This window comes from Tamandua tetradactyla, chromosome 3 (genome assembly GCF_023851605.1).
Source record: "Tamandua tetradactyla isolate mTamTet1 chromosome 3, mTamTet1.pri, whole genome shotgun sequence".
Classification (NCBI taxonomy): domain Eukaryota; kingdom Metazoa; phylum Chordata; class Mammalia; order Pilosa; family Myrmecophagidae; genus Tamandua; species Tamandua tetradactyla.
In genome coordinates this window covers 52,228,275-52,245,858 of record NC_135329.1, presented here as the reverse complement: position 1 = coordinate 52,245,858, position 17,584 = coordinate 52,228,275, and the positions used below count along the sequence as shown (strand labels likewise).

At 39.1% G+C, this 17,584-nt stretch overlaps 1 protein-coding gene across 1 annotated transcript; it reads left to right on the top strand.

The window, feature by feature from the left end:
* The first annotated feature begins 231 nt into the window (after positions 1 to 231).
* On the top strand, positions 232 to 15,810 carry CMPK2 (cytidine/uridine monophosphate kinase 2). Its single transcript, XM_077153109.1, has 6 exons — positions 232 to 1,390; positions 2,951 to 3,065; positions 5,386 to 5,587; positions 11,365 to 11,598; positions 13,077 to 14,949; positions 15,428 to 15,810. Exons 1-5 carry the CDS (start codon positions 686 to 688, stop codon positions 13,186 to 13,188), a joined length of 1,368 nt encoding a protein of 455 aa, XP_077009224.1. The 5' UTR covers positions 232 to 685; the 3' UTR covers positions 13,189 to 14,949; positions 15,428 to 15,810.
* Positions 15,811 to 17,584: the final 1,774 nt, after the last annotated feature.

Genomic DNA, 17,584 nt, shown 5'->3' with positions numbered 1-17,584 from the left:
TCAATGGGTATCAGCCTGAATCTGAAAGGCAGAGGTCTTTTTTTCTCTTTCTCTCTCTCTCTCTCTCTCTCTCTCTCTCTCTCTCTCTCTCTCTCTCTCTCTCTCTCTCTCTCTCTCTCTCCTCTCTCTCTCTCTCTCTCTCTCTCTCTCTCTCTCTCTCTCTCTCTCTCTCTCCTCCCTTCTCTCTCCCTCTCTCCCTCTCTCTCTCTCTCTCTCTCTCTCTCTCTCTCTCTCTCTCACATACACACACACACACACACACACACACACACACACACACACACACGTCCACACACACCGTATATTGTTCATGGGCAAGATAGGAGGAAGTCAAACTTGATTCTGGGGGCTACTTTCCATATCCGAGCAGGTCTCAGACCTTTATTAGAGTCTGGCTAAACGGAGACTCTCCGGCCAGAGGCCAGCTCCCGCGGCACAAGCGCTGCAGGCAGATTCCATCCTTTCCTCTCGCCAGGTCGCATGCCTCTGGGGGCCTAGAGTTTCCTTTCCGGCCGCAAGCTGTTTACCGCGCAGATCATTTTCCTGGTAGGAAGAGAAGGCCCCAACCCAGCCGAACCCCTGCTACCCGCCTGCTAGACTATTCTCGCTTTCGTTTCCTCGCAGCGCCTCCCTCCCCACTCACCTCCGAGTTTCGTTTAGAGGCGTGGCCAGAGAAGGTATCCCCATGGCCTTAGCCGGCCGGCCGCCGCGGACCCTGCTTCTGCTCCGGTGCCTCTCCGTGCAGCTGTGCCAGCGGCGCGGGGCCTGCGCAGGGGTCATGGCTCTGGACCGCTGCTTAGCCCTTGAGCTCCCCGATTGCAGTCTGGCTTACTTCACTCTTTGCGTTGACACCTCTGGCAACGCGGATTCTCCAGAGGGAACGTCCTGGGACCCCCGCCTGGCCGCCATCCTGGGTCCCCCGGGGCGCAGCTACTCCTTGTGCGTGCCGGTGGCGCCGGAAGTTGACTGCGCAGCCCGGGTTGGCGCTGCTAAACTGCACCAGCATCTGCTGCGCCAGCTGCGCCGCAGCCCTTTCCAGCATTGCAGGTTGACCAGGCTTCTCTCTTACCGCCCGGACGGCCAACCCGGGGGCGCGCAGCATGGCTTTCTGCTCCGGGACCCCTGGGACCGGCCGGACACTCGGCGCGCCCTGGATGAGGTGTTGAGAGCGTGCCAGCAGGCCCCTCATCCGCACCTGGGGGAGTTCGAGACCGACCTGCACGGCCAGCTGTGGCAGCGGCTGTGGGCTCTGCAGGACGGCCGGCGGCGGCAGGTGGGCTGCGCGCGAGTGACACCGGCCCAGGAGCCCGCGCTGCATCCGGTCTTGCCAGACCTGCCCAGTTCCGTGGTTTTTCCCAACCGGGAAGCAGCCCGGGAGGTTTTGGAGGCGGTAAGAGATCTGAGCCTTCCCCACAACCTCCAGCCCAGAGAACTGGTTTATGCTCTCCTTGGGGCTGGCCTGTAAAGACATTTCTTGCCAGGGTAGTTTATTATTTTCAGTTCAAAAACCAGTTGGTGTGCGCCTACTACATACCAGGTTCCGTCTTAGAGCTCAAGATTCTTGCCTGCAAGGAGCTTCCAAACCGGTATGAGAAAGTAATATCCAGGGTGGGCCAAGATGGCTCAGTGGCAGAGTTATCCTGTGGCATGACAGAGACCTGGGTTCGATCCCCGGTGCCTGCCTGCGCAAAAAATAAAGAATGAAAGTGGTATCTAACTCCCAAGTGAACTAATGCATGTTGAAAGCTTTAGGGAAGTAGGAAAGAGGGCAGCCATGTGTGTTTGCGGGGAGAAGGTGGAGAACAATTGGCTAATGATCATCATTAAAGGTTCTGGTGGGGGGAAGGAAAAGGCATGAGTTTCTGGGTATAAGGAACTTAAACTTAGAACCTTCTTAAGTAATGGTTGCACCTTATGCAAGTTACCCAATTGCTCTAAATTCCCCCCCTTTCGTCTGTAAAATAATTATCTGGACTATTGTTATAATGAGTATAGTTAATGAAACATCTGACCCACAACAAGTGCTCAATGAACGAGATTTAAGGTTGCAGCGCCTGTGGTTGTCTAGAGATGGCCTCTGAAGATGCCGTATGGGTATTAGATTCATTTTATAAGTGTTCTAAGAACAGCATTGCATAGTTGTGAACACAAGCTCTGCTGCCTGGGTTCAAATCCACACTCTGACATGTAGAAACTGGGTAAACTGGAGCATTTTCCGCAAGTTTTTAAAATCTTATTTGCCTCAATTTCCCCCATTTGTAAAACGGAGATAATAATAGTGTCATCATCATAGAGGTATCATGATAATTGGTCAAGTTAATACTTGTAAAGTGCTTCGAATACTGTCTAGTTCAGAGTAAGCACATACATATATATAGAAATGTCTAGGCATTAGAACTTGATTCTTTGAGTATGCATGATGTCATGCATGCTTAAGAACTTTGAATTTCTAGCAGTGGGGGGCTAGGGTGAGTTAGGAGAAGATAAGATGTGACTCCTTTTTAGGGAACCTGAAGTATAGCTGATTTCCCACATTTGACAGCATAGCTGATTTCCCACATTTGTGAAACACTGAGCCAGGCAGGACCATGAAATCCCATTGCTTGTATTGTACTGCACTGCAATTATGAGCTTTGCCTGATTGTCCTCCTATCCTGGAAGCTGGTCAGTGAGGGTTACAGCTGAGTGATTCAGACAACACTACAATGGCTCTGGACCTCGCTGAGCAATATAATATAACATTTCCCAGATTCAAAATACTAGGGAATCTGCGTGTTTGGATTGGTGCCAAATAAAACTTTCACCTCATCAGTCTTAATTATAATGAAGGCACATAGCTAGAAGAAGCTGTTATTCTTTGGACAGTCTTTTCCTCAGCAATTTAGATATGGCTTCTTAAAAATCCCAGTTGTTTCACTCATGATGGATAGTCGTTATTGTTGTTTTACAGTGTACAGCCTTCATTCCTGAAGCCCAAGCGGTGCTTCATCTGATTGACCGGTGCCCGAAGCACGTCCAGAAAGGAAAGTTCCCAGTTATTGCCATAGAAGGACTGGATGCCACTGGTAAGAGGATGCCATTTTTTTAGTTATAGGCAATGATATTGACTGAAGTTGTAGAAATAGGTCTTGCAAAACGACTTTATACAGAGTTCAGTTTCACAAGCCTTGTGTGGGACTTGTGCCAGGCACTGCACTGGGCAGGCACTGGGGATACAAAGATGAAGAAGATACAAACCTTGCTCTCTAATAATAACTTCTTCGTAAAGTGACGGGAAGTGTGGGAGAGGAAAGTGTTGGATGCTATGGTAGCACATTGGAAGGGCACTTAACATAACTTTGGTAGGGGAAAGGTGGCAGATGGAGTGCAGGGTCAGGGATAGCTTCTGAAAGAATTGATACCAGCATTGTGTTTTATGTATGAATAGGGGTGGGTTGAGTGGTAAGGAAGGAGTGGTCCTCCAGACAGAAGAAACAGCTCTGGCAGAGATGCAGAGTCTTAAGCCAGCACGATGTGTCCGTGAGCTACAAGCTAGTAGGCCAGAGGTACTTATAGAGCAAAAATTGGAAGAACTGGGAAATGGGAGGATAAAAGCCTTTAGAGCTGCCAGATAGATGCAGAATACAGTGGATATGCCCAGATTTTGACCCAAACATAAGAGGGAGAACTGATGCTCAAAGGCAGCATGAGACACCTAAGGAGAAGATTGATCTTGGAGAACAATAGCATCCTCATGGTCCAGTACAAGAAATTTCCTTCTTGTGTCAACTTGAAGGGCCCATTTTTTATTTTTAATAATGGGGAAGGGCATTTCCATATAAAAACCCTTGGTGTTTATCAGATAGATAGACTATAGACAGCTCAATTCTACTGCCCTACATGATTAAGTAGTAGAGGCAATGTCTTTGGCGTTCACGAAGACCAGCTATTATCATTTGACTGTACAAAATGACTGCTATGGCCCTGTCATATCATCCATCTATCTATCCAGTCATTTTCAGCTACAGAGGGTATCACTCCTTCAGCCTGTGTGTTTTCCTGATCATTTATTTTGTACTTAGAATGAATTTAGATTCTTTAGGATTCCAAATTTTTTTAAATTAACCTCAACATTTGCATATGCATTCGCAAAATTTACAAGAAGATAGCATGAAACAGTGAAAGGAGCTTAAACTACGATGCCATCTGCCATATGCTTGAGTCCTCCTTCCAGTTCTTATTAGCTGAGTGAGTTTGGGTAAATTTGTTACTTCTCGAATGCCCAGCTTCTTTGTCTGTAAAATGATAAAGTAATAAGCATTTTTCAGGGTCTTTGTGAGGGTTAAAGTATAACCTATGTGAAATAACTGGCTCAGAGTAAATGCAGAAATGGTGGCTACTCTTGTGATCTATTTTGAGAATTCAAGATAAAATATAATGGAAACAAGGCAGGCCATGGTGGCTCATCAAGCAGAGTTCTCTCCTGCCATCCGGGAGACCTGGGTTCGATTCCCAGTGCCTGCCCATGCAAAAAAAGAAAAAAAAACAGGAATCAAACAGAGGATAATAAAGTGTTGAAAGGGTTATGTCTAAATGGTAGGAGCACAGAGAAGCAAGTAAACAGTGTCCTGGGGTAGATTATCATCTCATCCCCATGTCTCTTATGTTCCAGGAGGCAGCCAAAAAGTATGAAATAGGGCCTGAGAACTGGCTTGGGCAAGTACACCACCTGAGGCTGTGCAAAATGGAGTCAGAAAATGAGCAAAACTGAAGCATAACTTTCAGGGAGAACCTGGTACCTCAAGCCAGATACACAAGCTCTGAAGATCAAGTCCAGTAGTGTGCCAGCCAGATAGGATGATAGAACCAGGTTTGGAAATAATGGAAGCAGGATGTGAAGAAACTAGGAACGAGGGTGGAGTGGGAATAGTCACTGCTTAACTGAGGCTGTCATGCTTGGGTTATAACTTAAAGACATCATAAATAGATGGAATAAGAGGAGAGAATGTCCAAAGTGGGGTGGAAATGGGGGTGGTAAGAGTGTGGACGAAAGCTTGCGCCTGATACTAAAAATAGCCTATGCGAAGAAGCTGAGAGAGGTATAAGAGAGAAAGCAGAATTTATAACAGGGGGATCAGATAAATTCTCAGATACAAGTATCTATTCTTAATTTTGATTTGTAAACAAAAGGAATGTATTGTCTTTCTTCAAATTGTTCTAATACTAAATAGAGGAATCCTGAGTTCCTATGGATCCACAACTTTTTATAAAGGATCACATTAATTAATCGACTCGTTCAGCTTGCAGGTTGGGTGAATTTCTCTGCTCTTTCTAAGTTGGTATTAACTTTTGGGAATAATATGGTGGCTATGGTTACGTATTCTACATCTTGTTTTTGACTTGCAGGTAAAACCACAGTGACCCGGTCAGTTGCAGATTCACTGAATGCTGTCCTCCTAAGGTCGCCACCCTCTTGCATTGGCCAGTGGAGGAAAATCTTTGATGATGAACCAACTATCATCAGAAGAGCTTTTTACTCTTTGGGAAACTATATTGTGGCTTCTGAAATAGCTAAAGAATCACTACACTCTCCTGTAATTATAGACAGGTATGTACAAGTATGCCTTGAGTTAGGTCTTTTTTTTCTTGCATCTAGCACTTAAGTGTGTATGTGTGTGTACATATATATGAAAATACACAATTGTATTGATTAAGTAAAACTGCATTATGATACTAATAGGAATTGTGTATGTGATTTACTAATTACCTACAAAACTGTCTGGCATGCTACATAATACAAATCCCCAGAACAACAACTTTGCTAGGTGAATAATAAATAGTATCCTCACTTTATTGATGAGAAACATAAATCTTAGAAAGACTAAGTAAGTTGCCAAGGTGACTGAGCTGGAAATAGCATACTGGGCATATTAACTGAAGTCTCTCGGCTTCACAGATCTGTACTTTCAATGGTTCTTTTGTTCATTGATGTATCCAATGAAAAATATACTGGACATTTGCCATTCTCAATCCAGAGGATTCAGTGGTAAATGAGATGGGCAAAGTCGTGCTTTCATGGAACATAGTGTACCAACTTAGAAGAAGGTAAAAAAACAAGTCAATAAAAAAACCTAAGATAATTTCAGAGAATGATAAATCCTATGAAGAGACTAGATCTAAGTAATGTGATTAAAAAATGGCTGAGCTGTCTCCAGATTTAGAGATGCCTAGATGTTTAGGAAAGGCGTCTCAGAGAAGGTAGCATTGATCTGCTCTCTGAGTGGCCAGAGAGAGCCAGCTAAGTGAAAATTATGGGGGAAAGGAAAGCATTACAGATAGGAGGATCTGCAAGAAGAAAGGCCTAGAGACAGAGACAGTTAATACATTCAAGGAACAGAAAAAGACCAGTGTGCAAGCAGTAGAGTTGGTGAGGGGCTGCTTTTTGGATGAAGGAGAAGAGAAGGTAAGGACAGGTCATGTAAGGCCAAGTTGGCCACGGTAGAGAGTGTGGATTTTATTCTGAGTGCAATGGGAATCTGTTGGAGGGTTTCAAATAATGGGGTGACACAAACTGATTTGCATTTTTAAGTTATGTATGTAGTAAATAGTTTAAAAAGCATCCAAAAGGGATGAAGGAGATGACACGCAACTGACACTAAGCTTAAAATCAGTAAGAATCAGTGATATGAAGGTTATAACCACAAGGAAATTCTGTTTGGCTATCATCACGTTTGTGAAAACTAAATAAAAATTTCATAATACCCAGGAGTTGTAGATGATAGGGAGTGATAGAGACCTGTAATACTGGTGAGAAATAGCATGTGGCATAAGCACTTGGAGAGCAATTTGAGAATCTGCAGTAAAGTGAAAGATTGCTCCCACATACTGAAGAAACACATACTAGAGTTTATTTCAGCTTTGTCTATAATATTGAAAACTTTGCCTATTAAGAGGAGAAAGAATAAATAAATACTGGTATATTTATTAAATGTAGTGCCATGCAGCAATATAAACAAGCAAAAGGCATCAGTGAGCATACAAAAACATAACACTGAATGAAAAAATGAAGTGGCAGAAAGGGGTTCAGTAGAATATATGCAAGATAATACAAAACACTCAGAGCTATAAAAGGATGTTGAGCAGCAAATTTAAGAGAACACTATCCTTTGGGAAGGAGAGAAATGCAATTGATAACTGGATTCCATTTGGATTTCTCATTTCTTCACTTTATTGTTCTCTGTTGCAGTTTTATTTTTTATTTTGGGAAAAGAAAGCAATTATAGTGAAGTATCACAAATGTACAGAAAAGAGAATTAACCACGTGTGTATATCTCAAGGAGTTTCAAGAAGTGAACTTATCCAAGAACCCTGCACCAAGACTCAAAATTAGAAACCCATATATCCACCCTCCCATCACCTCTCATCCTCCTCCCCAATGGTAATCACCAGCTGTGTTTCATCACCATAGATTACTCTTATCGGTTCTCGAACTGCTTGTAAAGCAATTACACATTAAGCTACTTGCATCTAGCTTCTTTTATACCATATCAAATTTTTGAGTTTTTTTTTTTTTTGCTCCTGTGACCGTTGTTTTACGTATCTTCTGGTGCACATTTGTATGTAATTCTGTTGCATAAATTCCTAGCCTGCTGAAGGCAGACATCATAAAATGGGCTGGCATAGACAATGAGGATTTATTAGCTTACAGTTTGAGGCCAAGAAAATGTACAAATCAAGGCAATACTTTCTTTCTGAAGACAAGCTACAGGTGATTCTGGGCTTCTCTGTCACTGGTCTCTCTCCCATCTCTTCTAGTTTTCGTTTATTTCAGTTTCTTGCTTCTGTCACTTTCTCTCTCTCTTTATTTGTTCTGTTTATAAAGGACTCCAGGTAAATGATTACGAACCATCCTGAATGAGGTGGCTTAACTGAAGTAGTCTCAGCAAAAGATCCTACTAGAATGGGTCCACACCGACAGGAATGGATTAACTTTAAGAACATGATTTTCTAGGGTGTATACAGCTCCAATCCACTGCAATGAACATACAGCTGAAACCCCTGCTCACAGCAGCAGTATTTGAAAATTCCATTTGACTCATATTCTTGTCACTGTTTTGTGTTATTTGTCTTTAGTTTTAATTCTTCTAGCTTTTCCAGTTGTTCCTAGTAGATAAGTTGATCAGTTTGCCGTATATTGCTAACAGAGCTTCTATACCTCTCTTGAAATAATATCTTTTTCTGTATGTGTTCCTGTATGTCTGAAATATTTCATAAAGAGATCCCTTTGACTGTATAAAGAAAATAAAATGTGTGGTGGGGAATGAGAATGAAAACAATAAAATTTTTTAATGACTGTTGATGTAGCCAAAGCTATAGGTAGTCAGTAATGGGGATGATATATGTGGTTATTTCAAAGTTGGTAAGTTATAAAGAATTCTAGAGGGAACTTCTGAGAAAAGTAAGGAACTGCCTTCCTTTGTGGGATGTCTTTGCTGGATTATGTTTTGACCCCATTCTTAAAGTACCCAGTGCAACTATATTTGATATCTTTTCTCGATGCATCCCCTTTATTTCAAGGAGAGAGACTAAAATGCGTCTAATAAAGTGGTTTCCCGAGACATACCGTTTTCTAACAGGTCCAAAAATACTGGTGCCAGCACTGTCCTCTGAATGCAGGTTGGTTACTCATCTTCTCTGTGTCTCAATTTCCTAAACTATAAAATGGGGATATTCATAATCCCTTCCCTGCTTCTTTGAAGGATTATAATGAGTGGCAAAGGAGCTGTTGCATGTGAAAGTTCTTTGAAAATAGCAGATCACTACTAAAATATTAAGTATTGTTATACATAAGCTAGGAATAATGTGTGGGTAAATTGTATTCAATTTGAATTAATGTGGTTTCCCTGATGGCAGGATTGGAGAATACTAAACAGCCAAAAGAGCCTGAAATTGATGGCCAAAGGGTATGATTATTTTAAATGAGCAGCAGTGTTGTCAATGAGAGAAGTCTAACCATTGAAAACAGGACCCTAATTCCTCCTCTGATTTTTCTTCTTTGTGTCTGTGAATCATCTGCAATTTAGTTCTTTAAAGAGATACAATATCACCTTGTCAGAGGAAAAGGAAAGAGCAGTTATTTGTTGTCTGGGTGGTTTTTGTTCATGTTTAAAGATTTTAATGAAATCCATTTTAGACAACGCCATCATCTAGCTGAAAGAAAAAGAGAGACAGAATAATCTTTGGTGGTGACTGTGGTTAAGGTTGGCAACTTAATCACCCCATTGCCTTTACAAATCTATTCTTACTGATGGTTTTTCTAAAATAAAAGAAAGACTTTTAAAATTCAGATGATATCAGCCTCTGTTCTCGCAGCTGAGTATTTAATGCAGTGACTACTGAGCATGTGTAGAGTACAGTGCAAATTGTTGTTTGGGTGGCAAGATAAAGAAAACCTGGACCCTGCGTGCATTTGTTAAGCTTGGGAGACGAGGAAAAGTAGTCTTTAAGTGATGAGTCAATTGACTGATACAGAAGACTGTGTCCAAGTAGAATGCAAAAGAGCTGGTGGTTACCATGGCTCAACACTCTCAGAGCAGACTTTTTAAGAGTAGACAAGGGCTTTGAAGGATAGAAAGTATTTGGATGGCTCAACTCTCAATTTAATTTTTACTTTGATCTTTTTCAGAACTTTGTATTATTTTATTACAATAAGATATGATGCCTCTTTAGTTGCAACCTGCATTCAGTAAAAATTAAATAGTGTTTTATAATGACAATGCTGTACAGTTTTCTTTAAGCACCTGTCTGTTTTTTTACAAACACTATATAAGGAATATAAGGCTTTAATGATTTCCATTTTGAGACTTTATTGGCTTGAGGGACTTCCTCCATGTTCACAGAGTAAATAGGTAGTGAAAGAGGAATCCAGCTCACTGCTTTTTCTTTGCCATCCTATAGTACCTATTAAGAGAATAATGTGAAATTTCACTTTGGCAAAACAATAGATCACACAGTGTATTTAATATGTGAATACCAGTATGTCCTTTTCACAGTGTTAAAGTGGTTCAATCCTAAAAAAGAATAAAATTTAGGACTTCAGAGAAGCAAAGGCTGGTATATTGATGATAAAGAGAAAGGGAGACCATGGATCAGTCTCTGCATTGGAATTTGTATAATTATATATCATAAATATTTGTCATAGGTGATAGTCTTTTGATTTTGCTTCTGGAGTTTTGCATTTAGTTATTTAAAGTAGGAATACTATGTGAACAGGGCAAAACAATAATAAGCTATGCCAAGAATATAATAGCTCCAATTGGGTCATTTGTTCCTTCATTCATTCATACATCCAAAGAACATTTATTGCACATCGGTTATTTGCCAGACATTGTTTTAAGGCTTTGACGTACAGAGATGACTAAAAATATATATTATATTCAAGGAATTAATTATCCAATATAGGGAACAAAAGATATCATACTTGTAAACAATTACCTCTAATATACTATGAAAAGTTCTTCAGCAGAATCACACAGAAAGAGATTTCAGAGCATAGCGGAAGCAGCCATTTTGCTTAGGAGATTCAAGTGAGTTGGACTCTGAAGGATTAATAGGAAATTTGGGGGCTGAAAATATTACCCTAGCTAAAGAAAAGTGTGTAAAGAAAAACATCAGTGAATGAGCATATCTGGGTCCAGCTCCTTGGAGGGTACTCCGTATCTCACTAAGTAGAGTGAACATTTTCTTGTAGGCAGTGGGGAGCCATTGGGCGTTTTAAAATAGAGAGTTGGTTTGATATTCTTTTATGGTTTTGATTTCCTACTCTCCCAAAAGCATTTTTTTTAAATATATAACCAAATGAATGACTGACATTTGGAGGACAATAAAGTTGCTACTCAAGCTAGATCAATCTCCTAGCCTGATATGAGTGGACAATGAAATGACCAGAGAATTGGAAAGGATGAAAGGTTCCCAGAATTTGGATGTCATTGGAAAGTTCAATTTTAAAACAATGTAGAAATGGGCATGGGCTTGGCAGCTTTTTATTTGGCCATGACAGAATATTCAAAACAAATGAGCTGCCAAACCAATCTCTCACATCCCCTCATCTTCCTCTCAGAGGAAAGCATTTTGCAAGGCCAAGGAAGTGCAATGGTAAATCTCACTTAAATAAATGATAGCTTTCATTGTATTTGTATGTATCATTTGTATATCAAATATAACAAATCATTGTATTATTCGTTGTTGTTTTAAATTTACCTGTACACTAGGAACACTTCAGCAGAGCCAGCCCTGGTTTCAAAGTCTTCTGCAACTGATTTTCAGGTCCTGCTTGGCTTTTTCTGGAAAAAAAAGGACTTATGCTTCCTGTTTGTCTCATGTCAGGTACTGGCACAGCACAGCTGCCTATGCCATAGCCACTGAGATAAGTGGTGGTCTCCAGTACCTGCCCCCAGCCCATCACAGTATATACCAATGGCCAGAGGACCTGCTCAAACCTGATTTTGTCCTGCTGCTTACTGTGAGTCCTGAGGAGAGAATGAAGAGAATTGAGGGCAGAGGGATGGAGAAGTCCGAAGAGGAGGCTGAACTTGAGGCCAACAATATATTTCGTCAAAAGTGCGTGTCCATGATGTGTTGTGGGTGGTAGGGTGGCCCTTTTGCAGTGGTGAGGAAATGACATGGTTCCCATTTTTTTTGTGTGTTTAATGCAAGAATCTTCCTCAAAATTATTTCAGCCCCTTCAAATGTGATTGTTAACATAGGGACATAGCATGGATGCTTTAAGTGATAGGGTGTTTGATTGAGGATCAGACCTTGTTTCTAGTTTAGCTTTGTTAGTAACAGTGTGAACCTGGGTGAGACATAAATGTCTTTGAACCTCAGTTTCCCTGATAGTAAAATGAAGGGCATGAACAATAAATATAGAATGAACTCATAGTAACTTTCACCTAGTAGGATGTTGTAAGGATGACATGTCAAGCGTTTTACTTAAAATGTTAAAATCTTTAAGTATCCCTGCAAGGAAAATTACACTCATATTTTATAGTTTATAGAACTGAGACTTAAAGGATTAAGTGATTTGTCTATTAAATAGTAAAACTGGGAATTAATATCAAGATCTTTCTGATTTTGAAGACAATGCTTTTGTTTTCATTAGATATCAAGGTAACACAATAGCAATGAAGAGTTGGAAAGTCTTACCTCTTCATGCCTAAGTAAAAATCAGTTCTATAGTCCTATTTTAAAAGGGGAAAGTCAAGCTGGATTACCCCCTTGACTAAATAAACAATTGGCAGAAACCATAAGTAATAAAAAGAATAACTTTGCTGCGCCAAGATACATGGCAAGCACTTTACTTGTATTCATTCAATTAAACCTCATTACAAATTTACATGATAGGTACCACTTCAATCCTCTTTTTAAAGATGAGGAAACTGAGGCACAGAGAGAGTAAGGAATCCGACAAATTCACGTAGCTAGTAAGTAGTGGAGCAGATTTTGTACCCAAAGGATCTAACTCTATAGTTCCTATTTCAAAATAATGATGCTCTGTAGCTACCATAATGGAATAAGACAATAATCATTGCATATAACATCAAGGCTAGCTAACCCTGAAAGGAGATGTAGAATTCTGGTGAGCTTTTAGGATAATCATAAGTGAGAAAAATATATGTGATAATGACCTCCAGTTTGTTTGAAAATCATTCTGTGCACAGACTAGGGGAAAGTCAGGCTGGATTACCCCCTTGACTAAATTTATTTAATCTCTCTGAGATTTAGCTGCTTCTTCTGCGAAAGGGGAATGACTTTCTTCTGAGTATCAAATGAGAAGATTCTGAATATCAAATGAGCATGTTTGGCAGAGAATAGGTATTCCATAAAGGCTAGCTACCAAACATTGTCACTGCTTTACTCATTTATTAAACAAAATTCATCACATTTATCAAATGTTATCTCTGAGCAAATCTAGATGCAGAGGGGAACGTGGAGTTGGGAACTTTTTCTCAAGCTGTTTACATTATGTAAGAAAATAACATTAGCATAAATAGCTGTTTTTAAAAGTTGGCCAACTCTTTCCTTTTCTTGTTCCCCAGGGTAGAGGTGTCCTACCAGCGGATGGAGAACCCTAGATGCCGCCTGATTGATGCCAGCCCTTCCAAAGAGAAGGTCCTCCAGACTGTTTTAAACCTAATCAGAAACAATTAATTGTTATTAATTGTAATTACTCCTGGCAGGTGACACATTTTACTACATTAGATGTTGTTTGACACATTTAACCCAACAACTTACACGATTTTCCCATAGTCTTTTTGTACAAGCATGCTATGTAGCAAAACACTGGAAACTGGACACTTTAACTTTACTTAAAACATTGTACTATCTTCTGACTGCTGGATTCTTCCATTGAAGACTGGTTTGGCCCCAGTGAGAGACCAGTGATTGTTTTCCTGCCTTGTGTAATAAACATGTTTGTGGATCATAGTTTTAACTGCATCACTATCAGAGCCCCTCAAAGATTTGTCTTATCCAGAAAACCTTTGGTGTACAGTAGCAATCAGGAAGATTTTCTAAATCAACTGAAAATGAGTCCACTTTCTTGCATTGCTACATCATGGCAAACTGATGCTATTTTGATATGGCCAGAGTTGACTCTATTCAAATATGGTTGAAATTCATCATTTTAGACTAGCTGCTTCTTCCTTAGTCCAGACTCTATAGCACAAATGTTCCTTATAGCTAAATGTTCTCATAGAAGATGTTTCTGCTTATCTAAGGATAACTTCTCTGGGGCCATCATTGTCCAAGAGACATGTACAAAGAAGTTATCTGTCTTGTGTCTGAGGCTTAGAACCTCTTAGATAGTGCCCAGGATTAGCACTTCAGAGTCAAACACAGACAGATAAAAATCATAATGCTCTGAATTCAAATATACCAATCTTTTTTGAATTATATTTTGCTTATTTATATTCCTTTCCATTCTTCTGAAGCAATTGCTCTGAATATGATGAGTGGTTTCAAACTGAGCTTGATATGTTCACTTATATTGATGTTTATATGGTTTTCTTCAGTGTAGGGACTATGCATCACTAATTAAAATCGATGCCAAGAAGTTAAATGCAATGTTTGTTGTGTATTTTTATGACATCAATTTAATGTGTCTTGCTAAGAAACAGTGGATCCTGGAATGTGATTTGTCAGTAAATTCTTTTTGCCCTTGAATATCTCATGATTATATATGGAATCTGCTTTGAGATCTATGTGGCTAGGAAAAAAATAAGAGAGGAGAAAAATAGCTATATGACTTTGAGTGAGTCATTTAGCATCAATTGGTCATGTTACTTAATCTAAAAAAGTGATAATTGTTTGTTTTAAGAAGTTGACTGAGCCAGGTGATTATCTAAAATTCCTTCCAGTTTTAAGTTTTTGAGTGTTTTAAATCATTTTATCCTATCTGCCATTTCTTGAGAAGACATTAACTCCAAATAATTAAATTTAAGGTTTTATCAGGTTTACCATACAGAATGTGAAATTACGATGTTTAACAGTAATGTCATCATACTATTTCTCCAAAAGAACCATAGGTAATGTGTATATAACATACTTATGTTATATACATGTATAATTGGTTCCAATTGAAAATAGGTTTTAAACCTGCTAACTAGTGGTCGGGTTCTTTAAATGTAATGGCTAAGTATATTATTGGTATTACTTTAAATATTTAGAAAATCTTGCACTGACACCCTAGAAAAACCAACACAATGCTTTCTTTCACATCCCTTGCAAGTGAATAAAATGCTGTAGTTTGCTAATCTATGCTGTAGTTTCAAGAGTGTGTGTTTTTTTCTGAAACATGCTCCTCCAGTTCACATTACAATACTGAAATTTCTAGGAGGAATTGTTTGATCAAGATTGAAATGTGTGAGCTCCTGGATCAAGTGGAATTCATGATCAAAGCCCTTTCAGAAGGTGAAGGAGTTTTTGTTTTGTTTGAAACTTCATTTCAGGAAAGCATAATGCCTTCTTCATTACAAATGTTATAATATTTTTTTCTAATACTGTAAGAAATAATTCTTTGTGTTCTTGGGCTGATAGACATACATTGATATGAATATGGTTTGTAGTTATTAGATAAGGTAGTGCTTCCTCCTAGAAAATAATAGTTGCTTTGCTCCATTTCATTATAAGGCAAGCTCCATTTCTGTATCTGTGATAGGCTATTAGATGTCCCCAATACATTTTTCTCACTTTCTTCCATAATGATAGAATTTTCAGCAAGGCACATGGCTACTGAGAATTAAGATTGCATTTCAAAGGCGTCCTACAACTAGATGAGGCCAACTGACTCCGTTCTTGCCAAGGAAAAATGTAGCAGAAGGAACATATGAAAGGACAGGGAGATGTTGGCTCTTTCCCCTTTTAATTCTTCACATTGCCTTATATTCAGATTTGCCAATGAACCACCTAGAAACCAGGTGATGAGGATAACACCATAGAGATGGAGAAGCAACAAGATTAATTGGACATTCATATCTGAATGTGGAATGCCATATCAGCCCTGGACCATCTACTGGGGATTTCACCTGTGATACATGCACTTCTACCTGGTTTAAGCCACAATGGGTATGGGTTTCTGCTCCATACACTTGAACCTATTTTTTTTTTCCTTTTAATCTTTTGTAGCAAGTGTCCTATGCAGTCTTGCAAATGACAGTTAAAATTATTTTGGATAATAGAACCAGTCTTCAGAAGGCTCCATAATATATGACCTTACATTCCTGGTGGTAGCAAACAGATTCTCTTAATTTCTGCTACCATTAAGTCAGCATTTATTTTTAACCACTGTCTCATAAAAGATTCTGTGTATCAGTCACTTTTCCAGAAGCAGGAAAGAAAAGACACAAACACACTCATTCTGAGTGAAAAAGATTTGCTAAATTTACTTCATGACAATTTGCTCTTAAGTTATATTATTTTCCCTCTTCTTTTGGATTCTTATATGTCAATAAAAATGTCAAGCACTTAGATTTTAGGCTGCAGCTAAAATGTTTTCTGATTAAACAATACTATATTGGGTCTGCTCCTAGTATGGCTGAGTTCTTATTATCTCTGAACCTCCTGTAGTGAACAGCCATAAACTCTGGAGGCAAAAGTATGGCCTGCAGACAGTGGAGAGTGAATAAAAAAGGAAGGACCTGGAGATGACTTCTCACTTGAAAGAAGAAAATGGCATGGAATATGCACTAGCAGTTATGATTTTTTTCCCTGATGGCAAGTCAGAGTCAGCATCACCTTGGTGGCTAAAATTAGAAAATTTCTATGAAAATCTAATGAAATGAGGCCACTGGAAAGTGAAAGGCAATCTTGCAAAAGAGATATTAAAAAAGGGGAAGCCCCAAACCTGCTGTATACACTCTGCCCAAGTCTCTAGCTGGTCCCAAACCACACATATACAGGACCAACTGCAGCTAAGGATAAAATAATGACACTGAGGCTTGAGCTACCACCCAAGAGACAAAGTTTGCAATTTGAGACCCATTAAGTTAATTGCCCCCTAAAACAAAACAAAATAAAAAAAAAAAATTAAGTCTATCCAGAGAATTATAATAGAATCCAGAGTCTCCATAACATAATACTCACGATATGCAGGATAAAATGAAACATTTTATACTATGCAAAGAGCTAGGAAATTGTGATGAGTTCTCAAGAGAAAAGACAACCAATGGAGACTAATTCTGTGATGGTATAGGTGTTAGACTTGGTACACATATATTTTATTGAGCATCTATTATAGTTACACTTAAGGATTTAAAGGAATTATGCTCACAATAAGCTAAACGATAGGAACTTTCAGCAGAGAAATAGAAACTATAAAAAAATCAAGTGAAAATTACAAAACTTTTTCTAATTAAAAAAATAAAAAAGGGTGAAAATTTACTGAACTAAAAATGGCAATATCTGAAATTTTAAAAATCCACTGGACGGGTTTAATGACAGAGTAGAATTTACAAAGGAAAGAATCAGTATACTTGAAAGTAAATCAATAAAATTTACCCAATCTGAATAGACTTCCAAAATACGAATAGAGCCTATGGCAGTATATGTAAAGGCCTAGCATATATGTATTTGGAGTAAAAAAATTCTCAAACTTGGTGAAACATATAAATTTAAAAATTCAAAAAGACGGGTACCCCAAGAGCATAAATGCAAAAAAAATCAGGCTTAGACACATCATAGCCAAAATACTCAAAAAGAAAGATAAAATCTTGAAAGCAGCTGGAGAAAAATGAAATGTGTGTGTTTGTGTGTGTTTGAACAGCAATGTCAATTCTTGCCGAATTTTCATTAGATAAAAGGAGAAAGCAGTGGAACAAGATCTTTAAAGTGCTGAAAGTAAAATCTGTTAATCTAGAATTGTTTATGCAGCAAATGTGTATTTCCCAAACATCGCCATGGTTAAGCTAGTGAACTTTTCTATCACCTCCAGAATTGTTTTTGTGTCTGTAAGAAGAATAAAGGTAAAATAAATTCATTTTCAGGAAAAAAGAAAATGAAGGAATTAATTGCAAATACTGCTACATTAAAATGTATAATAAGGCGACCA